General features: G+C 36.0%; 1 protein-coding gene across 1 annotated transcript in view; it reads left to right on the top strand.

The window, feature by feature from the left end:
* The window catches only part of AHCTF1 (AT-hook containing transcription factor 1), a 71,920-nt gene that overhangs the window by 15,948 nt on the left and 34,213 nt on the right, over positions 1-21,759 (top strand). Inside the window, exons 8-20 of the mRNA XM_079696316.1 lie at positions 1,343-1,475; positions 1,591-1,772; positions 2,203-2,264; positions 3,114-3,242; positions 5,632-5,722; positions 6,814-6,903; positions 9,902-10,042; positions 10,712-10,816; positions 12,026-12,119; positions 13,570-13,693; positions 13,828-13,884; positions 14,700-14,846; positions 15,418-15,605. Of these exons, the coding sequence (XP_079552442.1) occupies positions 1,343-1,475; positions 1,591-1,772; positions 2,203-2,264; positions 3,114-3,242; positions 5,632-5,722; positions 6,814-6,903; positions 9,902-10,042; positions 10,712-10,816; positions 12,026-12,119; positions 13,570-13,693; positions 13,828-13,884; positions 14,700-14,846; positions 15,418-15,605 (1,543 nt within the window). The remainder of the gene's footprint in view (positions 1-1,342; positions 1,476-1,590; positions 1,773-2,202; positions 2,265-3,113; positions 3,243-5,631; positions 5,723-6,813; positions 6,904-9,901; positions 10,043-10,711; positions 10,817-12,025; positions 12,120-13,569; positions 13,694-13,827; positions 13,885-14,699; positions 14,847-15,417; positions 15,606-21,759) is intronic.

Here is a 21,759-nt window from a genome sequence, read left to right as displayed (position 1 = left end):
AGAATCCAACCAACGTGGATTCAAGTCCCAGCTCTGTCACTAGTTGTAACCTTTCATAAATTATTTAACATTTGTAACTGAGCCTCTTGTTTCCTTACCTGTGAGTGGAATAATACATTTATACCTTCTGCAACGGGTCGGTTGTGAGGATTGAATGTGATAATGGGATAGGTTTGTTTAGTTCTGGGAATGCTCAGTGGGGCCCTGATTTTGTTCGTTCTTATTGGAATTCATTCTCATGGTTAGCTCATTCATTCCAGAGATTGCCTCTGTCCTAGTCCCCACATCTATATTTGTGATCCATTCTTCACATCCAACTAAACATGTCAAAACAGAACTTATCAAACCCTGTCTCTTATTCCCTACTCACATCTTCTTTTTTTTTTTTTTTGCGGTACGTGGGCCTCTCACTGTTGTGGCCTCTCCCGTTGCGGAGCACAGGCTCCGGACGCGCAGGCTCAGCAGCCATGGCTCACGGGCCCAGCTGCTCCACGGCATGTGGGATCCTCCCGGACCTGGGCACAAACCCATGTCCCCCGCATCGGCAGACGGACTCTCAACCACTGCGCCACCAGGGAAGCCCCACATCTTCTTTTTTATATTGCCTGTTAGTTGTGCCTCAGATTTTTACTTTCCTTTTTCCTTCTATTGATCTCTTAACTTTGTTCCTATCCTTCTAGGCCAGCCACCATCCAGGTACCTATGTCCCCCCACCCCACCCGTTACCATATAGCTGGATCAATCCTTCTCAACTAGAATTCTTCTAAAGAATTAAGCCCTAAAGCCTAAAGGCATCCATTTTAAGTATTGATATTCTCTGGTAGCAATGACATATTGATGGGAGAATTTTCATTCAAATCGTTTTCTACTTTTCTACCTACAATACCTCAAAGTTGCCAATGAGTACTCTTTTTTTTTTTTTTGCGGTATGCGGGCCTCTCACTGTTGTGGCCTCTCCCGTTGCGGAGCACAGGCTCCGGATGCACAGGCTCAGCGGCCATGGCTCACGGGCCCAGCCGCTCCGCGGCATGTGGGATCTTCCCGGACTGGGGCACGAACCCGTGTCCCCTGCATCGGCAGGCAGACTCTCAACCACTGCGCCACCAGGGAAGCCCAGCCCCCAATGAGTACTTTTTAATAAGGTCTTCTTGAAATAGAAAAACAGTCAACATACAAGTGAATGAATCTCTTCTTATAGAATAAATGATAGAAATGTGTCTTGACAAATCAAATCAAATATGAATTAAGCCTCTTAATTTATGAGAAAGTCTTGCTCTTTATTTGGGGGATTTATTTTGAGATTATTTATTCTATTTTTAAAAGTTATCTTCTTTTCTTTTAGCTCTGTCTCCTGACACCAGTGTTTCAGTCTTTACCTGGCAGGTGAATATATATGGACAGGGAAAGCCTTCTATATATTTGGGGCTTTTCGACATAAATCGTTGGTATCATGCACAAATGCCAGATTCGTTAAGGTATGATTTTTCTCTCTCTCTCTATGTATATATGTATGTATTTATATATACATATATAGGAATTTTTATGTGTAGCAGTTCATTGACTTGATAATTGTGTAAAATTTTCTTTTAGATCAGGAGAATATCTACATAATTGCTCTTATTTTGCGTTGTGGTCACTGGATTCTGTTGTAAGTAGGACTTCTTCACATTACATCTTGGATATATTAGTACATGAGAGAAGTTTAAGTCGAGGAGTTCCTCCTTCTTATCCACCTCCTGAGCAGTTTTTTAACCCAAGTACTTACAACTTTGGTATGTATTTCTTTAACATTACCTTTTGAGAAAAATAACATGCAAGAGTATGTGTTTGTATTTGTGCTGTGTGTATGTGTGTGTATAGTTCATTTCTCATTGTTATTAGTTAATATATGGATAAGTTAGGAAGTTAACTTGATACATGCACACAAGAAGTTTAGTGTTTATATGTTTTATAGAGAAATTATCACTATTTTGAATTTGCTAGAAAAGATATTAACTTTCATATTAAGTGCACTTGTGATAAGGTTTGGTATCTTCCTAGGATAGAAATATGTGGACAAATTACTTAAAAATTTATTGTATGTAGTAATTCCATACCTTGTCTAAGAATCTGTTATTAGGATAAATTTTATTGTATTAATACCATCCCAAATATAATATGTAAGTGGATTTTGTTTAATCTTTTTTTTTTTTTTTTTTTTAGATGCCACTTGTTTGTTAAACTCAGGAGTTGTTCATATAACTTGTAGTGGTTTTCAGAAGGAGGTAGGTAACAAATGACAATTTGGACAGAGTGTTTCTTCTTGAACTGAAGTCAGATCATGGATTTAAACTTTACTTAGTGTTATTTATATAAACTATTGTATTGTCTTAAAAGGTAGCTTCTGCTAGGTTTATGAGATTAGCAGCTAGTAACATCAGTTACTGATGGCAACCTTCTAGGTTCTAAGGTATTGGGATGTTTTTAGCAGCTTTATATGGATGTTAGCTCCTGAACCCCAGGCAAAAGTAAATCAGTGCTTTACTGCATCCCTTTTTATCCATCCTCTTAATTCTCTCCCTTCTCAGAAAGCTTATGGGTAAATGAAGCAATACAAAGAAGGTACCTAGCACCGTGGCACAGTGACTGGCCCAGAGTGGGTTATGACTGTATGTTGAAAATACTTTTCCAGGAAAACACAAAGTGGCAGACCCTTTAAATGATAATCAGCTAGATGTGGATGAATGCCATACTTATACTTCATATCAGATCTCTTTCACATTAGACCAAGAGGAATAAACTGCAAGATTTTTCTTTTGTGTATTAAGTTTGTTAAGATCTGTTACCAAGTCTGTCAGCTTTATAGAAGGTAACAGGGTTACCTTACATGTAAACAACTTAAAATACCCTTATCAGTAGTATTATTTGTAACTAGCAAGCATTGGTTACCTCAAGAACCTATAAGCACTTTTCCCTGCAAGAAGTACAGAAATGTAGTCTTCCACAATTTTCATTCAGTGCCCTTTAGTTTTATTCAAAATGTTAAGTGTAAAGTAGGGTGATAAGTTTATTAGTTATTCTTAAATTTGATTATTTGAATTGAATAGTGACTGATATTAATCAATCTATTATAGACTTTGACTTTTTTAAAGAAATCAGGACCATCTCTCAATGAAGTCATTCCTGATAGTTACAATCGATGTCTTGCGGCTGGCCTTCTCTCACCAAGACTTATTGATATTCAACCTTCCAGTTTAAGTCAGGTGAGAGATTTTTAACTCTGTTGTTTCTTTTGGATCACATGTTATCAGCTTTCTATTATAACAAAAATCTATTAGATAATTTCTAAAAAAGTAGATTAAGTAGTATAATGCCAATTCTGCAAGTCAGTAGTTGTGGTTCTTGGGTTTGGCTTGAAATTCATACCTGCAGGACCCAATAGGCCTAACTTGCCACCAGGTCTATAGGCTAGGAAACACATCATGGCTGCATCAGGCATGTCATGAGTAGAAAGTCATTAACACAGTCGAGGGGCCATTTTCTAGCCCCCAGAGAGAACAGCATAGGTGCAAGAGAATGAGACCACATGAGTGGAAACCATCTTGACTTAGGTGACTCTCACAGTTAGCCACAAATTAGGGTTCCCAATATCAGCTTCCCTGGGAACTTAGAAATGCAAGTTAGAAATGCAAGTTCTTGGTTCCTGCCCTAGAGCTACTGAATCAGAAACTCCAAGAGTAGAGCCCAGCAGTCCGTATTTTAATAAGCCCTTGAGGTGATTTGTGATGGTTTGAGAACCACTGCTCCATAGAAACAAGTGTCTTGTGAAAGCCTCTTAGTGAAGATTCCAGTTCCTGCAAGGCTATAATTCATTTTTGTGTGTCATATAAGGTAAAGGTACATTTTTCTTTTTGCCAGATGATTAGTCCAGCTGTGCTATATCATTTGTGAAACAGGACCCATAATATCCTTTTATCATGCTTCTGAAATACCACCTTTATCTGATATTATATGTCCATATCTACTGGGTTCTATTTCCAGGTTTTTATCTTATTTCATAAATCTAGTTACCTATTTCTATACCATTTTAATATACTGCTTTGATATTTGGTAATGCAGTCTCTTTTTAATCTATAATTTTTGGAAGTTCATAGGCAGTTCTTTTTTATTAATTATAAGATGGTTTTATCCAGTGCTCCTGTTGGAATTCTTCTGGGAATTTTATTATATTCACATGTTAATTTGGGGGAGAATTGGCATTTTTATAATCATCTAAGTATAAATGGTATATCTTTCCAATTATTTAGGGTTTGTTTTACATCTATCAGTAAGAGTTTATGATTATTTTCTAGTGGGTTTCTTTCTATTTTTATCCCTAAGTGTTTTGTAGTATTTTTATGAGTAGGCCATTTTCCCTATATTCATTTCTAGATGGAGTTGATTTTTGTATATTCATTTGGTATCTACTTAACTAAATTAGAATCTCTTAGATTTTCAAGGTATGCAACCATCAGCAAATATAGGCTTTCCGCAAAAAAAAAAAAAAAAAAAAGGCTTTCCGCGCCCCCCCCCATTTTTGTTTATTACTTTATTTTCTCATGGCATTTGGTAGAACCTCTACAAACCATAGAAAAATAATTGTACTAGCAGACATCCTTGTTTTGTCCCTGATTTTAATGTAAATTGTTCTGATGAATCTCCATTTAGAATCATGCTGTTTTTAGTTTTGGAGAATCTTTATCATATTGTAGCTCCCTCTTCCTGTTTAACTTATCTATTCATATGATTCCTTTTTAAAAAAGTCTTTGCTGCTGTAGTGAATGAAATTCATAGATTCTTAAACGAGATGTATAATGCTTTTTTAAAAAACAGTGTTGTTGAGATTTAATTCATATACCATTCAGTTCAGTGGTTTTTAGTATATTTATGGAGTTGTACAACTATCCCAACATTAAATTTTAGAGCATTTTTATCACCTTCCCCCAACCCCATACCCATTAGCAGTCAATTCCTTTTCCTCCCTTCTCTCTCCTAGCCTTTGGTAACTACTAATCTACTCTCTGTCTATAGATTTACTTGTACTAGACATTTCATACAAATGGAATCAAATAATATGTGGCCTTTTGTGACTGACTTCTTTGACTTGGCACAGTGTTTTTCAAGGTTCCTCCATGTTGGAGCATGTATCAGTACTTTATCCCATTTTCTGGCTGTGTAATATTCCACTGTGCGATATACTACATTTTATTTATCCATTCTTCAGTTGAAGGGCATTTTGGTTATTCTCATTTTTGGCTGTTATGAATAATGCTGCTTCATATACACTTTTTGTGTGGACATGTGTTTTTATATCTCCTGCGTGTGTACCTAGGTGTGGAATTGCTGGGTCATTTGTTAACTCTGTGTTTAAGATTTTGAGGAACTGCCAGACCAAAGTGGCTGTCCCATTTTACATTCCCACCAGCAGTGTATGAGGATTTTCTGCACCATCACCAATGCTTGTTACCTTGTGTATAGCCATCCTAGTGAATCGTAATGATTTTTAATCCTTTTAAAATTTGTGTTCTGAACTAGAACTTGCTGCCTCTGTCTCTGATCACATATCCTTTCTTTTCTTTTTCTTTTCTTTTTTTTTTTTAACACATGGTTTAGGAAGAACAGTTAGAAGCTATATTGTCAGCAGCAATCCAGACAAGTTCTCTGGGACTTTTGACTGGATGTATCAGAAGGTGGATAACAGAAGGTAAGATTATGATTAAGATTATGATTATGATTTAAAACTACTTTCGTATTTTTAAAACTGTCAATTCACTGTTTTGCGGGGAGTTAAGTTAAACTTTATTTTGAGATAATTGTAGGTTCACGTGCAGTTGTAAGACATGTACAGTGTACCCTTACCCCCATGAATGATAAGATCTGGCAAGTCTCTAATATTATATCACACCCAGGACCTCTCTTGTTGCCCTTTCATAGCCATACCTACTACCCCCGGCCACCACCCCATTCTTAATGCCTGGCACCCATTCATTTATTGTCTATTTCTATAATTCTGTCATTTCAAAAATGTTCATAAATGGAATCCTACAGTACGTAACCTTTTAGGATTGGCTCTTTTTCACTCAGAAAAATTTTCTGGGGATTCATTCAAGTTGTGTGTATTGCTCTCTTTATAAACACACACTTCACACACACACACACACTGTTTTTGTTCTGACCATTTGAGAATAAGTTGAAGGCATCATGCTTCTTTACTGAAATACTTCAATATATTCCTTCTAAGAACGAGGATATTCACTTAAAAAAACACTTTTTAGTTATAAAAATCAAGAAAGCTAATACTGATGCATGCTGTTGTCTAATCTGTAGACCTTATTGGAATCTCACTAATAGCCCTAATGTCCTTTGTAACATTTTTAGGGAGGGGGAATTCAGAATCCAATCCAGAATGTATTTTGTATTTAGTTTTCAGGTCTTTTTATCTCTCTCTTAATCTTGTATAATTCTTAAGCCATTGTCTTTGAAGCAATTTACATTTTTAAACAATATGGGCAGTATTATTTTGTAGCCTGCCTATCAGTTTGTGTTTGTTGATCTTTCCTCATGATTAGATTCACATTTTACAGTTTTATAGCAGTGTTACATAAATTGATGTGCTCCCTGAAGTATTACCCTGAAGGTACATGTTACCAGTTTGTCTCCATTAATGTTGATGTTAAGGTCGCTCACTTGGTTAGGGTGGTTTCTCTCAGGTTTCTCCACTGAAAAGTTTCTAATTTTTTTTTTTTTGTAATTAATAATCACTCTCTATTTTTCCCTTTCATATTTACAAAAAAGAACAACCAAATTCTGCTGCTAATTTGCACTTTGTTCTTGAATGGACATGGAATAAAGTGGTTCTCACAAAAGAGGAATTTGACAGACTATGTAAGTAGTATATTAAAAAACTAATCTTGGTTTATGTTTTGAATATATAACAATAATAATTTTTACTCATTTTGAAGTTGCAAACTCTTTAAAGAAGTCCCAGAAGGAAACTATTTCTTTTTACATTAGTGTGACAAGGTTTTTCAACAGATCGTTTATTTTTTTTTGTTTATTTTTTTATTTTTTAAATGAGCATGTATTAGCTTTAATAAAACAAAAAAAAATCCCACGTTGAAAAATGTCAATTTCATATTACTTATTCATGTAATCCTTTGCAGTCATCATGGATAATTTGAGATGGACTCTCCTTAAATTCAGCAGATCATTTAAATTGGCAGCATGTTAGATATGTCCACAATAGCAAGTTTCAGAATTATAGCTTAATTATCTTTTGATCTTAGGCACTTAATTTATAAAATATGCTAATGATGGAGTAAAGAGAATATGCCAGTTAACTTCTGAGCTTTATTCATTTTCCATTTAAAATATTTATGAAGCTAAATAGCAGGGCAAAAACTCAATCACCTGTCTTCTACTAACAGATGTCATTAGTCATTATCTAGTCTTGTTTATTAGTGAATTGTACACTTTGAGTTTTCTTGTATTCTGTGAATATTAAAAACCCATTATGCCCAACTAGTGCAAAAATAATGTTAAAGGTAATATATGATTGCCCTGTACATGAAAGTAAAATTTAAGTTTATTTAGAAGTATATATGTATTTGTTATTAGTATTATTATGTCATGATGAATGAACAAATTGGACTTATTTAAAAAGTTATTCTTAGTAGAGGATTTTTAAAACAACAGAATTTGATAGGAGTACATGGGGTTCTATATAGTATTTTTAGGGTGTACTTAAATGAAATTGTAAACATGAAATAAGTAATTTTAAATATTTCAGTAATCATTGTACATTTGAAGTGTGGAACACCTGATAATTCAGAATCAGGGTGAAAAAAAATTTTTTTTGAGAGGAAAATGTTTTCAGGGCTGATTATGTAAGTTATGTAAAAAAAATTCAACTTGGGAATTCCCTGGTGGTCCAGTGGTTAGGACTCAGTGCTTTCACTGTGGGGGCCTGAGTTTGATCCCTGGTCAGGGAACTAAGATCCCCCAAGCCATGTGGCATGGCCAAAAAAAAAAATTCAACTCAATTCATAAATTGTATGCTTTTATTATGCTTTGAGCATAATGTGGTGTTTCAGGGTTGAACTTGGTAGCTCAACCATTATTATTACTGCTTTGAGCTTTATTACTGGTTAATTTTTTTTTTTAACTAAGAATAATTAAAATACAAAGCATAATAGTTTTTTAAATGTACTGGAAGTAAAGCAAATGATTTGAGGAAGTATTCAGAATTAAGGTATTTGTTTTCTGGTCAAATCACACATAATTATTAATGTAATTAAATCTTATCTAAAACAGTGTAACCAATAGCTGCTAAAATAGCTTCTCCCAAAAGTGCATTTGTTTTTTTTTTTTTTTTTTTTTTTTTTTTTTTTTTTGTGGTACGTGGGCCTCTCACTGTTGTGGCCTCTCTCGTTGTGGAGCACAGGCTCCGGAAGCCCAGACTCAGCAGCCATGGCTCACGGGCCAAACCGCTCCGCGGCATGTGGGACCCTCCCAGACCAGGGCTCGAACCAGTGTCCCCTGCATCGGCAGGCGGACGCCCAACCACTGCGCCACCAGGGAAGCCCCCAAAAGTGCATTTGTAAACTCAACCTTGAGTTTGAAATGAGAGGACAACCGAGTCTACAGTGCATTCATTGTAGGAAGCATGCAATTATATTGTAATAGGTCTCTATCTGAGTCTTAATTTCATTGTCTCACTTTTTTTTTTTTTTTTTGCGGTACGCGGGCTTCTCACTGTTGTGGCCTCTCCCGTTGCGGAGCACAGGCTCCGGACGCGCAGGCTCAGCGGCCATGGCTCACGGGCCCAGCCGCTCCGCGGCATGTGGGATCTTCCCGGACTGGGGCACGAACCCGTGTCCCCTGCATCGGCAGGCAGACTCTCGACCACTGCGCCACCAGGGAAGCCCCATTGTCTCACTTTTGAAGACTGGCGGTGAAAGAAAGAGTTCTTATCAAATAATAATCACAAAACAACATAGTACATAAAAGATCTGATATAGGGCTTCCCTGGTGGCGCAGTGGTTGAGAAGGCCGCCTGCCGATGCACGGGACACGGGTTCGTGCCCCGGTCCGGGAAGATCCCACATGCCGCGGAGCGGCTGGGCCCGTGAGCCATGGCCGCTGAGCCTGCGCGTCCGGAGCCTGTGCTCCGCAACGGGAGAGGCCACAACAGTGAGAGGCCCGCGTAACGCAATAAATAAATAAATAAATAAATAAAACAAAGATCTGATATAAGAGATTTATTTGAAGGAGAAGCATTTAATGAATATAACTGATTTCTAGTGAAGCTGAAGTTGAATCTATGTCACTTTCCTCTGAGCTCATCTATTGCTTACCTCATTCTACATTTTTATTTTATTATTATTTATTATTATTATTATTATTTTTGGCTGCATTGGGTCTTCGTCACTGCGCGCGGGCTTTCTCTAGTTGCAGCGAGTGGGGGCTTCTCGTTGCGGTGGCTTCTCTTGCGGAGCATGGGCTCTGGGCGCGCGGGCTTCAGTAGTTGTGGCTTGCGGGCTTTACAGCGCAGGCTCAGTTGTGGCACACGGGCTTAGTTGCTCTGCGGCATGTGGGATCTTCCCGGACCAGGGCTCGAACCCTTGTCCCCTGCATTGGCAGGCGGATTCTTAACCACTGCACCACCAGAGAAGTCTCATTCTACATTTTTAAAAAATAAAAATTTGTATTTGTATCTGCCCTTCTAGATTCCTTGAGGGTATCTGTCATTTGAAGCTTGTCTTTGTAGATCTCATATAGAATAATTCTCTGGTTAATAGGAATTTGATATGTGTTGCATTTGTGACTTTAGTTAATTCAGATGTACTGTGTCAAAACTAATCTTACATTTTATCCTTGAAAGGTGCGCCATTATTTGATGGTTCGTGTCGTTTCATCGATCCACAAACTATACAGTCTCTCCAGCAGTGCCATTTACTTCTTAGCAACCTTAATATAGTCTTAAGCTGTTTTACAGCTGAGGCCCAAGAGATCACCGAGAGAGGTGTGCTTTTTGTCTTATATAAACGAGTGTTTCATTGACTTTTACTTCTTGACTTTGAGAAAGAATACATTTCCTATGTATTAGATGGATTACTGGGCAAACAGGCCATCATTTCTCAAATGCTGGAATTTTTTTTTTTTTTTTTTTTAATGAAAAGCTGCAAAATGTTATTAGATGTGCCATAAGCCGATGATTAAATAAGGTTGGGAAATTTGGGGATTAAGGATTGTTAAGATAGTGTACTAATGGTAGAATTTCAGATTTTTAAATTATATGTAAGGTTTTATTCACAGAGTTGGTCATTGTAATTTTTCTCCTCTGTTTTGCCATTTAAACAAAATAGCCAGTTTCATCTAAAGGCCTGGTTTGAACAGCCTGTAGAATGATACTGTGCTAGTTTGTTTTAATGTAAATATCTGACTACTGAAATTAGATAAATGGAAGTATAGCTAATATAGAAGCATACTTACCTAAAGTGTCTATTTTAGTCAATGAGTTAGTTTAGCATTTTGGAGATTATTTGTTCAAACTAAGTTTGTTTAAAAATACATATATATTGCTTAAAATCACCAAGTAATTAGTTACTTTTTTTGAAAACTATTGAGTGTTTTTATTTTTCATTTGTGGTTGATAAATTGAAAGCTAACAACAGATTTTTACTCTTTGCAGGTCGTATGAATTTAAGCAATAAGTGTATGGTTACCCAGCTCATCTGTCAATATGCACAAGTGGTTCTTTGGTTCTCTCATTCTGGGCTTTTACCAGAGGGCTTAGGTAAAATATTTACCTTATCTATAAATATTAACATTGGAACATTCTTAAATCTTTATAATTTTGTTGTTCTGTTGTTGTAGGATTCCTTTCTTATACCACCTCACTTATGTTTTCTTGTATTCTTCTTTTCTTACATTCTTCCCTACTTTGTACCTTCAGTGCTTCATCCCATGCCTGATACACATGTTCCATACATGTTTATTGGGTTAAAAGGAAAGAATACTTGCTGAAACATGGCTTCTGAAGATTGGTTCAATGATATCACCGGCTATAATTTAGATCCATAGAACTATGAATTTTATAATCTAATTTGTCCATCTTTTTCTCTTAAAGGTTCTTTTAATATGGTTATTAACCAATATTATTAGCCATAAGTTAAATACCCTCTTTATCTAATAACTCATCTAATACCAAGAATTAGAGAATTTGACTTACTATATTTGTTTAGAACCAAAGTCTCCAACTTCTCACATTTCCAGGATACACGGACCTAGAAGTGCTTCTGCCACTGTGCATACTTACTGTTGATCTTATTCTTCTATTTATTTATTTGTTTGTTTGTTTGTTTATGTATGTATGTATGTATGTATGTATGTATGTATGGCTGTGTTGGGTCTTTGTTTCTGTACAAGGGCTTTCTCTAGTTGCGGCAAGCGGGGGCCACTCTTCACCGCGGTGCGCGGGCCTCTCACTGTCGCAGCCTCTCTTGTTACCGAGCACAGGCTCCAGACTCACAGGCTCAGTAGCTGTGGCTCACGGGCCCAGTTGCTCTGTGGCATGTGGGATCTTCCCAGACCAGGACTCGAACCCGTGTCCCCTGCATCGGCAGGCGGATTCTTAACCACTGCGCCACCAGGGAAGCCCTGATCTTATTCTTTCATAATTCTCTTAGAGTTTTACTTGAACAGATAGTGAACTTGCTTGCTTTTAAATTATCATTTGTGCCTAAGGGAGTAAAATCATTTTCTAGAATAGCTTTTCCATGGTTTTAAGCCAGCATCCTTTTGTTATAAGACTTTTATGAGAGGCTCAGTTTTCTCATTTGTGCATCTATTAATAAAGGTGTGCAGTGTTCTTTTATTACTTTAAGAAGCCTGCAAATTGAACAACATTACAAAATTATAGTAAAATATTAGTGGATGTAACCTTAAGTATTTGGGGGATATTTTGGAAATATTACTAGCTTTTCTTCTCTTAAAAAACATCTAGATGATGCTGTGCAGTTGTCAAGGTTATGCTACAACTACCCTGTAATTCAGAACTACTACACCAGTCATCGACAGAGGTGTGAGCGTTCATCAAGGTATAGTACATCCAGAACCTTCAAAAACTATTTTAGAAGTTACTTGTGTAAGAAGTTAAAGCTTTCTCAGAACAGAATTCATCATGTTATAAAACGATTAAATGGGTGGAATTCTCAGTAAAGTATATGAATTTGTCACCAGCATTACTGTTTTAGTTGTAATGTTTGCCTTGACCTAATGGTTACACCTTTATTTTAGAACTTGAGAATAACTATTTATTATTTCCTAAATAAAACTATTTACCACATGATTGATTTATTGGAGGAGATTCTATATTTCAAGCATGTATTTTTCCTGAGAATTCTTACACAGAAAAAGACTAGAAGCAACTGTTTATTAAAGCATAAAATATATATCACGTTAGTTATTTTACATTATTTTTCCATTACTATTTGCATTTCAGCACTTCAACCACTTTTTTCTTTATTTCCTTTATCTCTCTTTTCTTTAAATACATACTCCCCCCTTCCCTTTAAATACATATGAGGTTGGTTCCTTTGAAATAAATATATAGAAGTAATAGAAGAAAAAAGAGTAGTGTTTAGAGCCTTGGCTCTACTTTGGGATTATAAATAGCCTTCTTCTTCAGGTTGGAATGACAGAATTGTAGAACAGCTTAGAACCTTTAGAGCAGTGATTCACAAACCTTGGTTCTGGGTTTGTTGTGTCAGACTCACTTCGAGATCTGTATGAGGGTGCGCATGGCAAGTTGGGGGATCCAGTACTTTAGAGTAACTGATCTACGATAGTGAGCATTGACTTGGGAGATTTATTAGGCATATTGAAAATTTCTAGATCTGTTATTTCCGAAGTGTATGTCCTTGAGCAGGTTGGCTAAGCTTTCTAATCCTATTTGTCACATAAATTATAAAGTTAATATAAAGATGAAATAAAATATTATATGCAAGGTACCTCTCACAGTGCCTTACTCATAAGAAAATTTCATTCAGTAATTAATAACTGCTCCTGCTGTTATTAATGTTAGATGAGGAAACAGACAAGGTCCATATCTGCTTATCCTCTTGTAGGTGCTCAGTAATATAAATTATCAGGGAATTAATGAGGTTAAAAGACTAGTCCAAGTGATGAAACTGAAAATATTGACATTGAACTACAGTATTATTTTCTCTACACTGAGCTGCCATGCTCTTTGGTAGTCTGCTCAAGATGGGAAAAAGTAAGCCTCAGGCATTTTGCTGGCTAGACCACATTCTTCCCTGGAATCTGACCTTCACTGACTGACTTGCTGATGACCAAACTTGAAGCTTCTTCAGGGTTTATCTGACTAACTTTCCTTGATGTCTGGATTTCTCATGGTGGGATCCTGTCCTCGAATCTCTTCTGCCTTTGATAGTTGAGATCATTACTTTTAAGAGTTTGGTGCTTATTGTTTTGATAATAATAATTTAACATTAATGCTGAATATCCTTAATGTTGCCCTTATTGCAGAGGGAAGTGGAACCCTGATTGCTTGATGATTGATGGACTGGTTTCTCAGTTAGGAGATCGAGTAGAGAAGTTGTGGAAACGGGATGAAGGAGGCACAGGAAAATATCCTCCTACTAGTCTACATGTAGGTTTGCAATAACATGATATCATTTAGTCTCCAAAGTTGGGGAGGGATTTTTCATACCTGGCACGGGCTCGGGAAAACAAGGAGCATAGATGAACGAATATATACAATGCACTAATTTTTTTTTTTAATAGGCATTACTTGACATATACCTACTAGACAACATTACCGAAGCAAGCAAGCATTCTGTTGTATCCTTTAAAATTTTATCAAATAATTCATGTATTACCAAAATCATTCAGTGTCAGACTAGTGGGAACCTTATGCATCTCATCCAATCTCAATTTCACATTTGGATTTGTCTTAAAGGAAAGATTCTTAATCCAGGACCTGTTGGCTGGATTCAGATGGTCTGTGGTTAACCTTGAATCTATGCAAAATTTTGTTTTAAGTTTATTTTCCTAGGGATGGGGTTCATGGCTTTTATCAGACTCTCAAATATGTCCAAGACACTCCCAAAGTTAAGGACAGCTGCTCTAAAACATTGCTAGCAAGTGGTCATTCTCTGAGGTGAATTCATGTGCTGAATATGAATGCATTATAAGTTAGCTTAAATTATTTAGGCATTGTGTTTGAGCCTTGTGGTCTCTTAAATAAGATTTTTGTACTAATGTCAGTTTCTTAGTCAAAATGTGTAGTTTTATTAATAATTTATAAAATAAGTGATGTGTTTGCTTAAAGGCTGCCAGGTTTTGCTGGATAACTGGAATTTCGTCTATAGCTTTCTTAAATTTGCTAAGCTACTAACTTCATGAAGAAAGTATGCTTTAGATCATCTCCTTTGTGGTGGTACTTGCTATTGAGAATGAATGAAGTCGGTTGTGGGATTGGCTGTACCCACGTTTAATAAAACTATACTTCTGTAGCTGGACATCCATAATGGCTTTCTGAACACTTAAAGAAGTGTCTTAAGCCTTTTTTCTGGTATCTTCTGTTGCTACCTATTGCAAATATATACGTAGGAGTTTTTCTTTTTGTTTATTGTCCTTAATCCTCTTTTTTAAAGACTATTTATTTGCTACTTGATATTATGTATTCCTCTCCAAACAAAACGGATACTTCCATTGAATCATTTCCAACTGCCTTTGCCATTTCTTGGGGCCAGGTTAAACTTATTCAAGGGTTGTGGCTGATAGATCATAATGACTATGAGGTAAGTCTGTAGTTCACTTATAATGTAAGCTTTTGTAAATTATTAGAATTTTAGAAAAAATACATAACTGGATTTAAATTTGATATTAAAGATATGACACCAGTCTACTTCCAGAGGTAATTTAAGGATTCAATTTAATCAGTACCTTCACCAAGCACCATCTTAGGCAGTACAAAGATAAAATAGTTTAGAACCCCAGGTTCCTTACTGTCTAAAGAAGGAAGGAAACAAATAAATTATTACTAATAGTGCAAATATAGTGATTGATATGTTAAAGATATGGTTGGTGTGTTGGGTGAACTAGAGAAGGCAGAATTTGGCATTGATGTATGAAACTGGTGATGGAAAGATTCTATATACTATCTTAAAAAGGTCTCAGAAGTATGAGGCTTTTGATAAGGCTTTTATTTAAAATAAAATATATCAATATCATGGATTAAAGTAGATATTTTCAGATATATTTAAATTGGTTTTATCTTGGTTTATGTAGGTTTAGTATATTGCCTTTTTTTTTTTTTCTAAAAGCAAAGCATTATATTTGTACTTACCAGTTTTTATGTCATTTTTGCAGAGTGGTTTGGATCTTCTGTTTCACCCAGCTACTGTAAAACCTGTGTCATGGCAACATTCAAAGATTATTGAAGCCTTCATGAGTCAGGGTGAGCACAGGCAAGCCCTCAGATATATTCACGCAATGAAGCCAACAGTGTCCGGTGGTAGTGATGTTATCCTTCACCTCACTGTTTTGCTCTCTAATAGGTAAGTACCCGTTTTGAAAGTACAGTCAAACTCTTGGTCATGTGTTAATAAAGTGGAATTGATGAAATAGACAGCAATGTATATTTTGATTTGGTTGCATTACACAATATTCTTATGTTATTCATCTTTTCATCGTTAAGAAAAATGTAAAGCACCTTTTATCTAAAATAAGATGAAGAAAACAAGTACCTTGAGTAAAAGGGGAAATCAAACTGAGGTTTAAAAATTGTATTTGTTTCTACCTGGCAATATTGACAGTCTCCTGCATGGACAGTTGAAGTTTGATTATGCTGAAAAGCAGCCAGAAATATGTTGAGTTGATAAATTATGCTCTTTGAGGGTATATTCCAGTGAGGGTACTCTGATATTTTTGTTAGTCTTGTTTGCTTGGGTGTTGCAATTCTTTGATCTTTCTTGTTGCATTACAGCAATACACTGTTGCTATAATAATTATATTTGTCATGTATATAATAACTGACAAGTTAAATGGCATGATTGGCAATATAGTAATCTGGTTTTTGGGTTTTCTTAATACCTAGTTAATTGGGAAACTCGTTTGGAGCTGAAATTTCTTAGATTGTAACTATTTTTTTTCAACTTGTATTGGTTTTTTTCAATCTTATTGGTTGGGTCATTTTTTATATTTTTTAATATTGGTCACTTTACTCATCCCAAATTGTCATTTATGAACCATACAGCACTTCAGTGTCAGCACTCTGAAAGTTGTTTTCTTTGTTCTCTTTGGTTAAACAGGATGTATTTCTAAGGAGAGAGGGTTGAATCTTTACGTTTCAGACAGATTTGCAGTTTAATAATAGACGCGTTAGACATATTGAAACTTACAGTGTCCTCAGAAGTAATGAACTAAGAAGTACTTGTTGAAATAATTTTGGCTAGCAAAAGTATTTGGCTAAGCTGAATAAATTAAGAATGAATATAAGAACAAAAATTTAAAGAAGCTAAAGGAGATAAAAGTTTAATAAATGGGTTAAGAGTTCTAGTACTTGGTAGGCAAGCAGCATGTAAATTTTTTTCAGTTGCATGTAAGCTTCTCACTCTTAAGTGACTTTAAAGAGGTGGTGCTTGCACACTAATGCTTTACATCAGAAAAGCAGATGTTGGAACACTGAGGGAAAACTTTGAAAGGTTGGTGGTTTTTCCTCTTTTTCATTCCATTGTCCTTTGATTCATCCAGAGTATGTTTCTCTGTTTTGCTAGATTCTCATTTCCTCTCCCTTAGCCATAGCAAACATTATGTAATAATGTTTATAATAATACAAACTTTATGTAGTATAATTTCAAAACCTTATTTCTCAAGTACAATAAAGCCTCACTTATCTAGTCCCCAGAACACTAGCATTATTAAGTGTCCTTTACAGTAAGTGCAGGAGTGAAAACAAAGGAACACTCAAAATGCCGTTTGTGAGATAGCATGTTTTCAGATTCAGTAAATGTTTAAGATAATTACTGGTTCTGTAACTGGAGAATGACTCGAATGTTAGAGAGGCAGAAGACAACTGTTAAGATAAGTAACAGTGGGGGTTTTTTTTGTTTGTTTTTGTTTTTAAATTGAGGTGTAGTTGACATACAATATTATATTAGTTTCAAGTGTACAACATAATGGTTTGAATTTGTATGTATTATAAAATGATCACCACAATAGGTCTAGTTAATATCTGTCACCATACATAGTTATAGAATTTTTTTTCTTGTGATGAGAACTTTAAAGATTTACTTTCAAATATGCAACTTTTAAATATGCAATACAGTATTACTTACCATGACTTATTTATTTTATAACTGGAAGTTTGTACCTTTTGATTCTTCATCCATTTCACCCACTCCCCACCTCCCTCCTCTGGTAACCACAAATCTAATCTCTTTTTTCATGAGTTTTTGATAGATTCCACATTGAAGTGAGGTTATATGGTATTTGTCTTTCTCTGTCTGACTTAGCATAATACCCTCGAGATCCATCCGTGTTGTCCAAATGGCAAGATTTCATCCTTTTTTGTTGTTTTTATTGAAAGTAAGAAAACAATGTAGGAAGAGGCTGCTTTAGTTTTTGAACTGATACTTGTGCAGAAAGGCAGCCATGTTTCATTGCTCAGGAGGTCATGCCGCTACATACATATTCTGCACTCCACTTTTATTAGAAAGAAGTAAATGACAAGAAAACAAGCTGATTTTTAGGGACTGATTCAAGAAAGCAAAGCTCTGAGGTATATCCCATGTTTAGCACATAATCACCTAATTTCCCCAAATGCCTACATCTCTAATCCAACAGAATGATTAACCACAATGTGCTTGAAACATGGAAAAAAGCTAAGCTTGGGAAGTTTGAACTAAAAGTAAGGCTACACAGTGGTCTTGCTAACATCCATATGCCATGATTGCATAGTGATAGTTAAAATAGCTGAAAAAATTTTGATACTTCAACCATCAGAATACTAACCCTCTCCCCAAACTCACCCCATGCTAGATAAGTGAGGTGTTGTTTGGTTTTCCAGCTATTGTTTGAATTTATATTAATGATGATATTATTTATTTATTAATCTATATCTTTAAAAATATAACAATACCGTAATAGCTGCTGATGGTAGCAAAGATGTTAAGAGCACAATCTTTGGACGCAAATAGATCTGAATTTATACCTGAACTCTGCTACATTCTAAAATATGATCAAAAGCAGTTAAATTATCCTTTCCGAGCCCAGGTTTCCTCATGGGTTAATAATGACCACCTTGCAACATTTCGAGGGTTAAATTTTGCAAGCACTATTATAGTTGCAGGTAGTAAGTCATTAGTAAATGGTGGTAGATTGAATTTTTTTAAAGTCAACCGTCATTGCCATCATTTACTTAACTTTCCAGCCTGACTCCTGACTCTAGCCTCTACCACTTCTTCTTTATTAAGATCATCTTTCTTTAAAACCATTATGATGGTAGCTTTCCAGTTGTATGAGCTTTATTTATAGACATACCGTCACAATTATGGCTTGGCAAATAGGTTTACCTGCAAAGTAATGATGATGCACAGTACACGATAGCCTCAAAGTAACAGCTTTAGATTTTCAGCTGTTAACATTGAGTATTCAGTCTTAGTAACATAAAAGTACAATAGAGCTGGAAAACCTTTTTGTATAGGCGCAATCATTGTCTTTATTCTTTTCTTTCCACTTCCTGTGGGTTTTATTCTGCTGTGCTTTTTTTAAAAAATTTTTTTAAAATTTATTTTTATTTTTGGCTGCGTTGGGTCTTTGTTGCTGCGTGCGAGCTTTTCTCTAGTTCCGGCGAGCGGGGGCTACTCTTCGTTGCGGTGCGCGGGCTTCTCATTGTGGTGGCTTCTCTTGTTGTGGAGCACGGGCTCTAGGCGTGTAGGCTTCAGTAGTTTTGGCTCACAGGCTCTAGAGTGCAGGCTCAGTAGTTGTGGCGCACCCATGTCCCCCGCATTGGCAGGCGGATTCCTAACCACTGCGCCACTAGGGAAGTGCTTTTTAACTCAAGTTGTGCTTTTTAACTCAAGTTGGATGATTTCTCATTCTCAACCCTTTATCTTTACTAATATAAAAGCATAAATCTGAATGTTCTGTCTATTGCTGTGGCATCATCCCACAATTTTAATAATCTTTCTGTTCTAAGTATTTTTAAATTTTCATTATGATTTTTTTCTCTTCCTATCAGGTATTTAGAAGTTTCACTTTACAAAAGTGGGTTTAAAAATTATCTTGTTCTTTTCTATCGTAATTGCATCGTGACTACATAATGTGATCAATGTGGTACCCATCCTCTAAAATTTATTAAGACTTGTTGTATTCACAAGTAGTCAGTGTGTTGCTCATTTATTAGGTGAGGTGTCAAGTGTATTTGTCTAAAAGATCAAGTCTGTTCATTGTGTGGTTTTAATCCTTGTGTGTCCTTAATGATGTGTACGTGTGTGTGTGTGTGTGTGTGTGTGTGTGTGGGGTCTGCTTAATTATTAAGAAAGGTTTGCGGGAGTTCCCTGATGGTTCACTGGTTAAGACTCTGCACTTCCACTTCAGCGGGGCGTGGGTTTGACCCCTGGTTGGGGAACTAAGATCCTGCATGCCGTGCGGTGCAGTGAAAGATAGATAGATAGATAGATAGAAAGATAGATAGATAGATAGATAGAAAGAAAGCAAGCAAGTTGCCTACTCTGATGAAGGATGTGTTCATTCCTCATAATACTGCTAACTTTTTGTATTTCGAATATTAGATACATAAGAGTTTTTTTAAATGACTTTAACCTTTTATTATTATAGAGTAACCTTCATCATGAGTAATTGTTAATGTAGCTATACCACTATTCTGTTATTTATGTTATATCTTTTCCAAATATTTTAACTTTTACACTAATCACTGGAAACCAGTAGTTGCTTGTTTACCTCTCTGGAATTTCTTTTTTCATTGTGGTCTCCATGATGCATTTCAAAAGATTGTTTATATTCAATCTAGCATTTTTAAAGCTTGTCACAGGAGTGTTTTTCAGGCTGTCTTCTTGCTGTATTGCCAAGAACCCTCATACATTTCTTATTGAAATAACTTTTACTATCAACATGCTAGTTTAGCCTTTCATCAGTTGAAGTGATTTTCTTACTGCTTTTCCTGGCATCATGCCTTTCTGCCATAGGAAGCAGGAGAGAGTGGGAATTTGAGACTTAACTTATTTTAAAACTTATGCACGTGTTGGCCCAACATGGAGCATCAGTTTCTTGTAGTTGGAGATAATTGTGTCTTCTCCTGCTAGGGGAGAAACTGGGAAAAACATTATCGTTTGTCTTTTGCTTTCAGGTATGCTCACTGTTACTAGATTAATATTTGATAAGTCATAAATAAATTAATCTTACTCCTACTAGTATGTCTGCTCAACTGGGAGTAGATATCGTACTTTAAAGTGGAAAACTTAAAACATATATCCATGGGCTGAGGGAAGAGGGGCAAGAATATGGCTCTTTCTGTTTTTGAATAGTAAGATTTTACATGCTTTTTTCTAAAGATACAAAGGGATACACAGTGAATTCCCAGCCTCCTAAGCTTCCTCCCATTACCCAAACAATGTTAATTTCTAGTGTATCCTTCCTAAGCCGTTCTGGACCTACTAAGCAAATGTGTGTATGTCATTGCCACCCCTCTCTCCCTTAAAAAAAAAATATAAACAGCATACTGTACGTCATTCTGCAATATACTTTTTTTTTTTTTTTGCGATACGCGGGCCTCACTGTTGTGGCCTCTCCCGTTGTGGAGCACAGGCTCCAGACATGCAGGCCCAGCGGCCATGGCTCACGGGCCCAGCCACTCCACGGCATGTGGGATCCTCCCAGACCGGGGCACGAACCCGTGTCCCCTGCATCGGCAGGCGGACTCTCAACCACGGCGCCACCAGGGAAGCCCTGCAATATACTTTTAAAGCTAGTTTGGAATTCATTTCATAATAGTACATAAAGAGCTTCATTGTGTGGATGTACCAGTATTTATTTAACTGGCTTCCCTTAGTGAACATTAAGGTGGTTTTAATGTTTTACCATTTTAAACACTGCTGTGTGTGAGTTCACCACCCATTTTACACAAGTGCAAGTTTATTTTGTAAGGTAAAATCCTGGAAGTGGAATTTCTGGGTGAAAGGATATTTGCAATTGTAATTTTGATAATGGCATGTTGCCTTCCATGAATGTCATGCCAGTTTAACCCCCTGCATTTATCCATCTGATAGGTGAAAATGATAATATTAATATGATCTCACTATAATAATTGAATGCATCTTTTCATAAAGAGCTATTTTATGAAGTCAGAATGACCAGTATTTTTATGACTTTTGTGTCTTTTCCGCTTCAGTATTATTATTTAATCTTCTCACTGTTTCTATTACCATTCTTATTTTGTTTTATCATTTAAATTTTTGATGCATCTGAAATTTATTTTGGTGTAAGCATTTTGTAAGAAGATTCCAGAATACACAAAAAGTAGAATAGTGCAATGGCTATTCCATACACCCATCCTAAATCAAATTCAACAGATACCAAGATTTTATTATACCCACTTCATCTATTTCTTTATATTAAAATTAATGGTGAGATGTTCATTCATCCTCATTAGCTATTTTTCTTTCTACAGGAATGGTGTGCTCATTTTAACAT

This window comes from Hyperoodon ampullatus (genome assembly GCF_949752795.1).
Source record: "Hyperoodon ampullatus genome assembly, chromosome: 2".
Classification (NCBI taxonomy): domain Eukaryota; kingdom Metazoa; phylum Chordata; class Mammalia; order Artiodactyla; family Ziphiidae; genus Hyperoodon; species Hyperoodon ampullatus.
Note: the sequence above shows the minus strand (reverse complement) of the source record. Positions and strands in the feature narration are given on the sequence as shown.